The 12,810-nt window shown below is 44.7% G+C and overlaps 1 protein-coding gene across 1 annotated transcript in view; it reads right to left on the minus strand.

Moving 5' to 3' along the window:
* The window catches only part of LOC116943587 (FRAS1-related extracellular matrix protein 2-like), a 129,012-nt gene that overhangs the window by 51,505 nt on the left and 64,697 nt on the right, over nucleotides 1-12,810 (minus strand). Inside the window, exons 5-6 of the mRNA XM_032956552.2 lie at nucleotides 12,586-12,711; nucleotides 6,339-6,590 (exon numbers count right to left, since the gene is read on the minus strand). Of these exons, the coding sequence (XP_032812443.2) occupies nucleotides 6,339-6,590; nucleotides 12,586-12,711 (378 nt within the window). The remainder of the gene's footprint in view (nucleotides 1-6,338; nucleotides 6,591-12,585; nucleotides 12,712-12,810) is intronic.

Genomic DNA, 12,810 nt, shown 5'->3' on the forward strand with positions numbered 1-12,810 from the left:
CTCGTCATCTACGAATACAATACTTGTGCAAATTTAGGTTCAGATATTAACTTAGAAAGTTAAAGGTACAGCCAGCCCTCCCGCCTGCAATTATTTTCTTAAGCCACTACTCGTGGAAGGACCTCCACTCTTTTTGTTTTGCCAGGCAAGGCCCCATGAGCAATATATCTATTTTTCAGAGGCGACCTGCCCACAAATGATAACTCAACGAAGTGGCTTATCATGTGTAAATGTATAACAGCCAATTAATCTAAACGCATGCTTCTAAATGTGGAGGGGAAAACCGGAGGACCTGGAGAAAAATCCACGCGACCACGGGGAGAACATGCAAGCTCCAAATTTACAGGCGTCAGGATAGGGATCGAACCCATGACTTCCTGTACACCAGGTGAGGTGGTTAACATTTCGCCACTGCGGTGCCCCACTTAAGGGGAACTTCAGAGAGCCCTTCAGGATGGTACTTGACCTACTCATACACACTACTTACACGCGACCCACCGATCATATACCAGTGGTGTAACAAATTTACACCGATGAGTGTAAAGAGGTGGGGAGACTTAAGGAACTGGGCCGTCGTTTTCACTGTCGTGTCGGACGATGGTGATGAAATCGGCGACTTGTGTTCTGCAAGCCTGGTGTGCTCACCGTTGCACCAGAGTATAATCCCATGTAAATATATTCAAACATTAAGAATTATTTGTGCGACACGTACTCATTATATGCTATCACCATTTATATGCTAATGCTGCCATAAACCAGGTCAAGAGGCAAAGATTGAACAATTTCTGCATTGCTGTGTTATCAACATAGTGCCATTTCACATTGCAGCATGGCACTGCGAGATGACACCGTAGAGCTAGCTTTAATCAGCCTCTTTTACCACAACTGCAGGAATCGGTACTTTCATCATGCGTAGACAGCGGCTTGTTGTGTCTACCACTGGGACTCGAGCTCTCAAATCTGGGCTGGCCTTAATTAAAAGAGAATGCATAATACGATGGGTTTCTCATGGTGGCACTGGCAACTCATTGGAAGTGAGGACCTGGTTTCATCATTGTGTGGATTAGAGATTCATCTTGTTCACCCACTGCTAAGAGATGGTCTCCCCATGCTCCACAGGTCGTGGGGGTTGTTTGAATGAAGTCCCCCCGTGTGGGTCGAGAGGCCGGTGGAAGTGACATCAGAACACGCTCTGTCACGCCATCTTCTGAGACCATTTTCTAACACCTGGTAGTGCACTGCCCGCTGAGAGAGCTCAGAATTTACACTTTTCTCTCAACATGCCACCTAACCAAAAAACCCGTCCTTTAATTTCTCCAGCATCACAAAACCGTAACCACTCACAAACGTGAGCAATGCACTATCTGTTTACCTGCTTTATCCAGGATTCATAGTCATCATCGTCATGATCAGCCACGATCAATCCACTGCCGGATGAATAGCCACTGTCTATAGCAATGTTTCAATTTGCAGGCATGAGGCAATGCTCACAGCTGACCACAGAAATCACTGCCAGCTGCCATCACTGCTCGACTTTACTCCTTTATGGAATGTAAGCGATTTGTTTTAATAATGGTACACAACATGAAAACTATATGTTAGGGCCCAGCATTTTAAGTGAATGTAAATATGCCGTGTAAAATGAAACACTGAAAATGACGTGAAACGGACTTTGATGGCCTGCATTGATATCCCAATTTTGAATGACGAGCGGATGAATATTTTGATATCAAATTTACGTACTTATATTCCAAAGTTCATAAATGACCCATCACTGAACTAAAAAAACGGCGCTTCAATTTTTTAGGGATTTAATGAATCACTCTTCTCTCCTCCACCAGCGTGATTAACATTCTTGGTTCTTTCGGTAAAGTCACGTAGAAGGGAAACAATAAAATAATACAAAAATAAAACAATAAAATTATCACGACGTTTCGGCTGCAACACAAGCAATCATCATTAGGTGTGAAAACCACAGCAAGAAAATTAGAAAAAAGTGGCATTTTTTATATTTTTATATTTTTAACGTTAGCACCACGGAGAGCGATTTGGCAGTTATTCAGATGGACGAGTCCATCTATGTTCGGAAAATAGGAGGGGGGAGACGAAAATAATCTATGCGGTCTGAAAGCCACCGTAAGCGTGAACAATCAATTAAGCCCCGAAATGGTTTATCAAATCTTTCCAATGATTGCTAATCCAGAATCCATCTTCTCGGTTGAAATTGTCTCTGTGTTTGTATATGTGGATAGCCTCATGAACGAATCTCTCATGGTAGCCAGATGGCTTGCAAAGAACCTCTGTCTTGGAGAAGCCAATGTCATGTGAGCCTACTGAATTATAACAGTGATCTGCCACGGCCGAGGTGTTGGTCCTACCGTGTTTTAGGTCTGCTTTGTGTTCATGAATGCAGTCCGAGACATGTCGTGTGGTTTCTCCAATGTAACTACTACCATAGAGGTAACTTAGTTTGTAGACGCCAGGGTACTGTGATTAATGTTAAAATTCAGTGTCACGGTTCAACCCGGGAACCCATTAGTTTGACCTGTATAAAATTTTCTCGTTTCAACTGCATGTCTTGAACGTTTCGCCTAGCTTGTTCCATCGCATTCGTTCGACTAGCTTGAAGACACCTGAGCATAACGATTTGCTAAAATTGCAAAAAAAACCACAATACTTGGATAGCCAATTGAATGCATATATTGTGACTGCCAAAATGTTTTCACGAATTGCTATGTGAGCATGTACTTGCATGGTTCTCATTTCTCTTGTGGATTGTATCTCACCGGACTCTGAAATGGTTAAGGAAAGGAGATTGCACACATAGGATGATATATATATATAACTATATGACAATACAATTTTGTCTCCGAATGGGTGATCAATAGGCATTATTTATTTTCAAGCCGTGAACTCCCAATAGTGTTCACTGAAGGTCAGCATTCCATCAATGGCATTGCACCGTGTGGCATTTGAGAAATAATGAGATAATTTAGCTACGATACATTGAGTTAATTCCCCTGCCTTTGATTTTATTTTTAAGAATGACAGTATTTATATTATATTCTTGCTGTGGTTTTCACACCTGATGATGATTGCTTGTGTTGCAGTCGAAACGTCGTGAGAATTGTATTGTTTTATATCTTTATTATTTTATTGCTTCCCTTCTACGTGGTGGTGACTTTACCGAAAGAACCAAGAATATGAATCCCTGCAGTCACGAAAGCTTTAAATCAAAATTATGTATATTGTTTCGTACCAGTATTATTGGGTGCCGCAGTCAAAATGCATTCCATGTCGTATGATGCGTGCCCAGTCTGTTACGTGCACTGAATGCAAGCACAGTGTTTCCTAAAAATCTTCAATGGTGACCTCAAATAGCCTCCGAAACTTTAATTTCCGATCCTTCTTCCTTTATTTTCTTTGTTCCTTTGGCATGGGATGAAGAAAAAAGAAATATGCCCTGCTGTCTTTCAGTGAGGCAAGCTAAATGCTCACCCACTGCAAGAGACCGCAACAAAATGCCCCATTATCCTGCTTACAACAGAAGCCACTTGTAACCGGGAAAAATAACGTGCATATTCATTCTGCGTATGACCGCACAACACCGCTAACTCAAAGCCGATGTTGCACCCAGGCTTACGACATACTGGTACGTCTGACACAGCGTGACCCCTTAAAAAACAAACGCACTGGTTGTGAAAGAAATACGAGCTGTCATGTTTTGCGGGTGCTTGTCCGGAAATATCAATTTTGTATCACTCAAATAACCAAATTGTGGCTCGGTCAAACAGATAATCGATGATTTTACGTGTTTAAATTTTCAGCGCACCAGCATGAGCATCCCGGATTTACCGCAGTACACATTGGGCCATGTGTGAAATAATCCAACGGTTATAATAAGGGCAACAATATAAATCGATTTTCATGAACTAATATATGAGACGTCAGGTTGCTCTTACAGAGGGTGAACATGATAGACAGTAATAGCGCGTTTCTGGGTAGAGTGGTGCTATGGTTCGTGCCCTACGCTATGAACCCGCTGACTCCTCAAATCAATTTGTGCCACGGCCAATATTAGTGGCGAGTGATATCTGAACTGGTTTGGAATTCTCCCCCACCACCCTCCCCCCCCCTATTCTCTAAATCGTAATTACCAGCATGGTGAAATATGGTCAAACGTCTTCCTCTGACTGACACGGAATGAGAAGGCGTTAATCCAGCAGTGGATTTACAAAGAGCAGTATATATTCTTAGTTTTTTCGGTAAAGTCACGTTGAAGAGAAACAACAAAATATATATTTTGTTATTTTGTTGTTTCTCTTCAACGTGACTTTACCGAAAAAACTAAGAATATGAATTACTGCAGTCACGAAAGCTTTAAATCAAAATTTAAAGAGCAGTATATTATATTATAGTTTAAGAATCTTTCGACTGTTGTTTTCACATTTTAATCGTAATGCAATGAACAGCATTGGCATTACAAGACAAAAGAAACCTCAACAACGTCGCTTTAAATACGTCTCTGATAATAACACGTGCAATTTTCCTTGACGATGAGGGCGTGCGTGCGAGCCATTGATCTTCACCATTTCGTAATTCGCTGCACTAATTTTTCAACACCCGCGCAGGCACGAATGTTGCCCAAATATTTACGCTCGAGATAAAAGGGCTTGGCTTATGTGGGGCGTGCGAGCGCTTTTGTATTTATTCATTTAGCTCTTTTTGTATGATTATATTTCTATTTTTTTGCTGTACGCAGGAACAAAGGCCCTCTGCAGAACATTGGGCAACAAAAAAAAACAACCGCACGAGAACGAGCGTTTTTTTTTTAAATAAGCAAATTTTCAGTAAGCAAATTTTAAGTAAGCAAATTTGTTCGAACGCGTCTTTTTTTTCTCTCTCTCTATCAAGACTACGGATCCAGCCGCACTCACCACGTGTAACCATCACTCACAAACATTCTTCACGCCGCCTATATTAATAATAATTATCCGCAGCATTGGCAAGCAAAGATATTCTTCTCTGAATTCGTTACGTAACGCGAGGCTGAGAGAGTGCACACATTTCAGAGATAAAAAAGACGGCCTTGCAATGTATGGCCCTTGTGTGCACTTCCCTCCCGTTCTCCACTTATCACTAGGAACGGACCCTCTATCTCACGTGAACAACGCAATCGTCCGATTTTCTTCACTGAAGTTCGTCAATTGTGTATTAAACCTCGGTAGGGAGATCATTTAAACAAAGTATTAAAAACAGCCCACCTGTCACCTTTATCAAACGGGGCCTGGAAGGTGGGCCATCAATACTGGGAGCCCTGGGTCGGTGGTGGAAATTGCAAGTCTCTCCATAGGAAAGCCACCTTTGAATTCAAACAATTGCTACTCACCTGGCACTACTCATTTTATCCACCCCGAAGCGATGATAAGTTGAGTCAACATTGCTTGGGACAGAGTCGGTGGTTGAAATGCCAAGTCTCTTCACAGGAAAGCCACTTTTGACTTCAAACCAATTGATACTACCCTGAAGTGATGATGAGTTTAGTCAAAGTTGGGATACTAAACTCAAAACGAAACATTTTTTTTTTATATTACCAGGTAAGGCTCACTGAGGTATAGAGCGATCACAAATGATAGCCCAATGAAGTGGCTTATGTGAAAATGTATACCTGATAACATAAAAATGGAGTTAGTAATTTTAGTAAACGGACTTGGCTTGGAGAAAATACACAGAGTCAGGGACGTGGCATGGAAAGCAGGTGGGTTTACTTAGGGCACATCGCTTAAGAGGAGATACATTTCTCTCAGAGAGGATGACCACTGTGGAGGTGGGGTTGATGAAATCAGTTTGTGTTAAGGCGTGAGATAATTTGTGGCATCATAGAAATGTGAGTAATAGTAGTAAAAACGATTAAACTATACAATTTTTTTTTATTTTACCAGGTAAGGCCCACTGAGCTCTATAGCTCTTTTTCAGAGGCGACCTGGCCACAAATGACAGCAAAACGAAGTGGCTTATCATCGTGTGGAAATGTATAGCAGCCAAATACTCAAACCGCATGTTAATTCTAAATGTAGAGGGAAAAACCGAAGGACGTGGAGAAAAATCCATGGGGAGAGGAACACGCAAACTCCAAATATGCAGGCGTCAGGGTCGGGATCGAACCCACGACCCCTGCATACCAGTTTAAGTCTCGCCACCGTGGCGCCCCTGTAGTGGATGGACAACGGTCGACGATGAGTTTCGTTTTTAGAATTCAGTTTTACCACCCAGTGAGGTGGGGGGGGGGGGGGGGTGGGGGGGTGCCGGCTGAACCGGGCCGCGGCATCACAAAGTACCGTCGTCAGCGTCGGGCTGGATGAGGATGCGGGCGGATGGGAAGGCGTCCCCAACGCGGCCGCCCATGGGCATGCTGAGCGAGACGTTGAAGGACTCCTCGTCCTCGTAGAGCGAGTCGTCGATGACGACGACGCGGCAGCCCTTCTCCGTCTCGCCGCGGTCGAAGCGCAGCACGCTCATGTGCTCCTCGGGGCGGCTGATGTAGTCGGAGTAGGAGAGCACGCTGGTCGGGATGGTGCCCGTGGCGGTGCCTGCGAAGATCAACAGTCGCGGCAGCCGTGTCGGAGGTCGTCGCGCGCGGCGGCGGTGGTGGCGGAGTGTGCATCAGCAGCATCATCGTGATCATCACTGCCGATGAACAAAAGCCCGATTGAAATGGTGCAGGAAGACCTCCATCCAGCGGTGGATTGACCAAGGGTTGTAAGTTATTCATAATGATAATAGCCATTTTAAATCCGTTGCTGAACGAGGCCCCCCCCCCCCCCCTGTGCTTTTGCCAGGTAATATCAATTACAAAATGCAATATCGTAGAATGATTCATCATGTGCTTGTTGTGCAGCGTTGTGGGTAATACATCAATCACACCTCTGTCCTTCCATAGGTACACACATTTCAAATTCAGTTTCCCTGCTCAGACAAGCAAAAAAGGGTCTCACTCACCTCCACCAGATGCCCGATGCCACCAGATGCCGGTAGCTAGTTTATCTCTACAGGACGACCGCCACTGCGGCGTGCTGTCGCTCACGTTGTGGTGACTTATCAGGTCAGCAAGGGCGGATAACAACAAAGTCAAAGGGTCTGTCGCAGGTGGGAACGTGAGTGGGAGGACGGTCCGATCCTCGCACGTACATTGTGAGCCCGCAGATGCCACGAGTGGGTTACCTTTTCGCAATACCGACGCAGGAATCCGCACGTATTGTATTAATTAACCATTTTAGGGGCCCTTGTCAATCCGCGAGTGGAAGGAGACGTCGCCGTGCCGTGCCAGGCATGGGGGCTGTTTGACCGTACTTCACCGTGCTGGTCAGTGCGGGTCGATGAAAAGGGGAATCCAGGATTGGTTTCAGATATCGCTCGCCACTGACTTGAGCTGTTACTGGGAATTAAATTCAGGTCGCAGGGTTCATAGCAAAGGTCGCACCACCACTCCAGCCACCCCAAATATATGCAGACACACGATGTTTTTTTTTTTACATTCCTCAAGTTTACTGGCTGACAAAACCAGTGGTGGTATTATTACTCGATGTCAAAGAAGTGCCCATTGAATTGGGGGATCTAGAAGGGGTGTGTGGTTTGTTGCATGTCTTCAGGGCATAAAGCAAAGCAACACTGATGATTATCAGCATAAAGGTCATTTGTGGGAAAACCATTCCGAGGCAGCATAGATGCCTGGCTTGCTAAAGCATGTTTTATGAGAGCTGCCACTCACACGCAAGTGTAAAATCAAATTTAAAATGTTTCGCAGCCCTCTGTCGAGTCAATACTGGTTGAAGGCCTCCCCACATCACGTTGGGTATGGCGGTTGTTTAACCTCACTTCTCCGTGCTAGTAATTGCAAGTTGGTGAAGACGAGTCCCATGATTGGTTCAGATATCACTTGCCACTGGGATGTTAGCCGTCGCCGGGATTCAATCTCACGGTGCATTGCGCTAACCGTTGCACCACTGCTCCACCCCCTGTAGTTGTGCGGCTGACTAAAAACACTGATGGGCTCATGTGGTTATTAAACTACTTTAAAAATATATATATATTTGACCAAGTTAGGCCCACTGAGCTGTGTAGCTGTTTTTCAGAAGTGACCTGCCCACAAATGGTAGCTCAACGAAGTGGTTTATCGCGTGGAAATGTATAGCAGCCAAATACTCTAAACGCGTGATGTTGATTCTAAATGTGGAGGAGAAAATCGGAGGGCCCAGAGAAAAACCCACACGACCACGGGGAGAGAGACACGCAAACTCTAAAAATAATGGGTGTCAGGGTCCAGATCGAACTCATGAACTCCTGCACACCAGACGAGGTAGTTAACACCTCGCCACTGTGTATACGTAGTACATGGTATACATTGTGCGTGCGGGACAACCCACTCTCCTACTCCCCGGGCAAACATATTTTTGCCAAAGAACAAAAGCGGAGAGAGGGGTGAGAGGAAGAATACAAAATCGAGATATCAGCACGAGTGCGACAGTGAGAGCGACGGCCGAGAGACAGCGAATGAAACGTAAGAAAAAACAACAGAACGTGGAAGTTAATGAAAATTGTGAGAGAAATAGACAAAAGAGAGGGACAGGGAGGGAGGGAGAGACAGACACCCAAACAAACGCGTGTCACCGGTGCCTCAAACTGCCTGGGGAGCAGATTAGGGCGAGCGGGGAAAGTTCAGACACGTGAAACTCTCACTGCAAAGAGCAGATTCCAACGCCGCGGTGCGCTGCACACGCTGCACTGCGGGCCCTGTTGCGTGAGCGAGCCTTGTGTTTTTCTTCCACGCGGGTTTCGTAAAAAACGGCTTCAGAGTGAAAACTTGACGCGGCATCACGTTTAACCCGCTCGTCATCCCCCCTTGGCCTCCTCGCAAGCACAGCCTGTTCAACCGCACACGTCTCATTCCTCACGGTGATAATAAAAAAACGATTTTACCAAGTAAGGCCCACTCAGCTATATAGCTCTTTTTCATAAGCGACCTGGCCACAAATGATAGCTCAAACAAATGGCTTATTGCGTGGAAATTTAAAGCAGGAAAATACTCGAAACGCATGTTTCTAAATGTGTAGGGAAAAAAAACGAAGGAGCCGGAGAATAATCCACGCGACCACCAGAGAGAGAGAGAGAGACATGCAAACTTCAATTATACAGCAGGCGTCAGGCTTGGGATCGAACCTACGGCCTCATGTATACCAAGCGAGGTAGTGAACGTCTCACCACCATGGCGGGCCAGTAAAGGTCAGGGCCACCTTCTCGCATGTGGCCGTTAATGCTGCTAAATTTAATAAGATTGAAAAACAATGGTCATCGTCGATGGAAAGAGAGAAAGCGATAAGTGTAACGAAAAAGTGCCGATGACAATTTTATATAAGCTGCGTGAGCAGTACACTTATATACACGATATTAAATTACACTCCTTTGTCAGTGAACTGCTGAACGAAGGCCTCCCGAGGCTGCGTCGGTCATTTGGCCATACTTCACCACGCTGGTCAATGGGGATTAGTGAAGGGGCAGCCTGCGAACGTTTCAGATATCACTCACCACTGATGTTAGACATGACCGCGAATTAAACACTGGTGACTCCATTCGTAGTGATGAAGTGCTTTCATCAGTGAAAATATTCCTCTTTGAAAAATACACCAGAGGCCAAAAACTGACTCAGTACATTGTGCATCAGTGTTCTTCAAAGACAAAAAAACCCACTAAATTTACTTCAACTATCGAGTTCAACTAATTTTACTCATTCATCTTAATGCATCGAAGCGATAGATCATAGCCACACGATTAATGGCCGTTATTTTTATTTTTACGAAAAAAAGACCGTGAATGGTTAGAGAAATGTCTTAAGTTAAATATATATATTTTTTAAATGAAACACACACTCCTGACTTGCTGCTTTGCTGTAGGTTCAGGGGCTTGTTTCTTGAGGAACGCTGCGTTCTTATTTTTAATAAACTTGTATGAAATGTTATATATATGTACTATACATTTGCTCGGGTAGCATTGCCTACCACGAATTGCCCCTGGAAATGTGTCAAAGATGTGAGCTCTTTCTGAAAAGGGCTTTCTTTTACATGAAGCAGATATGGCCAGCGAAACCAGAGAGAAATCGTATTTGTCCAATCGTGGCCCTAGACAGCCCTTCATCGTCAAATGAGTTCGGTCAGTTGCTGTCAATGCTCGTCTCTGTAAAGCTAAACGGCAACCGCTGAAGAATGTGGTCTCAGGCAATGCGAGGTCACCGGAGCTCTCCCGCGAAAGTTTAATCAATGCTGCAGCACAACACACGCACATTCGCCCAATTGTCTACTTGTTCCAAAATGTCATTAATTAATTAAAGTCAACGGGAGGTTTGGAATACACACGAACGGTAGGGAGCTTGTACTTATAAAAAAAAGGTGATTCGGTGCATACACCCTCATTCTGTCAAATCACATAAAATAATGATGATGATGATAATATTATTTTAAAGCTGTGTCAATCCACTGCTGGATGAAGGCCTCCTAATGCCGCGTCAGTTGTGAGATTGTTTGGTTATACTTCACCATGGCGGTGAGCGCAGATTGATTAAGGGGGGGGGGGCCTGAAATCATTCAGGATATCGCTCACATAGCTGGCTCATGTAACTTTGAGCATGACCTTTAACCCCGCTCAGTACTTTACATATCCAAATATATACTGTACATTTTTTGTGCATGTAGTGATTCACCCCACAGAAAGTCGATGAATTGCCACGATTAGTGGTCATAATTCAATAGAAATATATTTGTTATGCCTCATTTGTACCATCTTGTTTGCTTTGTTTCCCAGAGCTTTGCATGAATTGTAAATAATTGAGTCTTAAACATGATTCAATGAATGCATTGCGAACATAAAAAAGCAATATGAAATCGATGAATCAATGGTTTAATACTTGACTTCAAACTTGTGTATTTTATAACGCGAATAATAAAATGTGTTACCTATTTATGAGAAGTATTCCGCGGTGTATTCCATGACTGTAGATTTCAGAGCTCTAAGTAAGCTGCCATTCAATCACTCATTTCTATAACAAAGACATACGACCCATGATCACCTGACAGAAAACTCGATGCCTTCTCTGTCATTGTCTTTCTGCCAGTGGCCTTCATGATCAATTGGACACTTCACTTGGAACGTTTGCCTGAGATTGGGCTTTTGGTCATCGTCTTTACCTCATTCGATTGTTACTTTTCACGTTCTCCTTCACGGCAATGTGCCGTTAGCATGTGCAGAGATTGTATCACTGCCAACGACACTCACCCGACGTGGTTTGACGCCACGTGACACGGTTATAATCGTGAAGTAAAAATACGCCCTCTGATTGGTGCCTAACTTGGTCTCAAAGGGGATTGGTTAGAGGCGGGGAATTTAAGGAGATTGGAGGAGAAATACAAAGTGGAAATAGCAGGGAACGGAGGATGATTGACAGGGTGGACGGTTGGAATCCGTTCGGAAAAGTGGAAGGTGATTGGCTGGAGGGAAAGTGGAAGGTCAAGGAAGCTTCGGGAAAGGGGCTTGAGGGATATATAAAGGGGAAGCGAGGGAGTTCGGGACGCTTGGAGTAAAGGGAATAATTGAAGATGATGTCTCGTGCTGGAAGAAATAAAGACTCCTATTATTATAGACTACTGTGTCGGGTGTCACCACACATATGTGTTGTTTTGGCACGTTCTGCCATTTATGTAAAACTTTCTTGTGCTATTGACGTTTCTGTCTGTTGTGTAGCTTTTGTCTCTCTGGTTATTGGACCTGCATTTCACTGCAGTGGCTGTTAAATGTTGGTCAAAGTCACCCTTGCAAAGAAGAGACCTGAAGTCTCGATGGGTTCTCACGTTGTACAATGAAATCTATCAATCAGCGATGAGCGGCTGGATTTACTGTTCCAACTCCCCCGAAACAAATAACAAAGTGATGTACACGTAGAGCCTTTTTGTCAATCCATCGCTGGACGAGGGCCTTGCCACGCCTAGCAGGCTGTGGGAGTTATTTGGCCATCACGCTGGTCAGTCTGGTTTGGCAAAGGCAGGAAGCGCAGACACCGGGACATTGAAGCAGCCTACAACTCCTGGGTTTCGTTTTGCATGGTGAAGGGGTGGCAACCAAAATAAAAATAACAGCTATTTCTTTCGAATTTGGTATAAAAAAAACCCCGCAATATTCCAAGAGCCGAAATGCATGGGAAAACAAAACGGCGGTCCTTAATAAATAAATAACTGTCACGAAGTAGTCCTTAAAGAGCCACAGGCGGCTCCAGAGACGCAGCGTGCCGACCCCCTGTGCATGGTTGCCGCCCATCCAAGCAATATCCAGCCTTAAACCCTGCTTAGCTTCTGAGATCCCCTGAGATGGGGTCCAACCATGGATATTATCGGCCTGGGCAGGCCTGATTTGTCATCAAATATATTCCGGAGCCGCCCCCAAGCCTCAACTCCCAGAGAGCCACTGGCTGCAATGACTCCGCGGTTTATAGGCAACACCGTAAGAGCATTGAAGAATTGAGCCGTGCGTGTCTTGGCGTGTCACCTTGGTGGGTGTAGCAGATGACCATGAGCTCCTGAGAAACGTCCCCGGAGCGTCGGATGGGAATGAGCAGCTCTCCAATGTCCTCCTCAATTTTATACTCCGCCTGCGGTATGTACACCGTGGACTCTGCGGTCAAACGAAAGGAACAACGTACGCGTCGAGTAAATGTGGAACAACAATTGTCAAGTGTAGAGAGTCGAGAGTGTCGGCCCGGTCACGAATGAC

The sequence above is a fragment of the Petromyzon marinus genome, chromosome 18 (assembly GCF_048934315.1).
Source record: "Petromyzon marinus isolate PM22_M1 ecotype Great Lakes invasive population chromosome 18, UKy_Petmar_22M1.pri1.0, whole genome shotgun sequence".
Classification (NCBI taxonomy): Eukaryota; Metazoa; Chordata; class Hyperoartia; order Petromyzontiformes; family Petromyzontidae; genus Petromyzon; species Petromyzon marinus.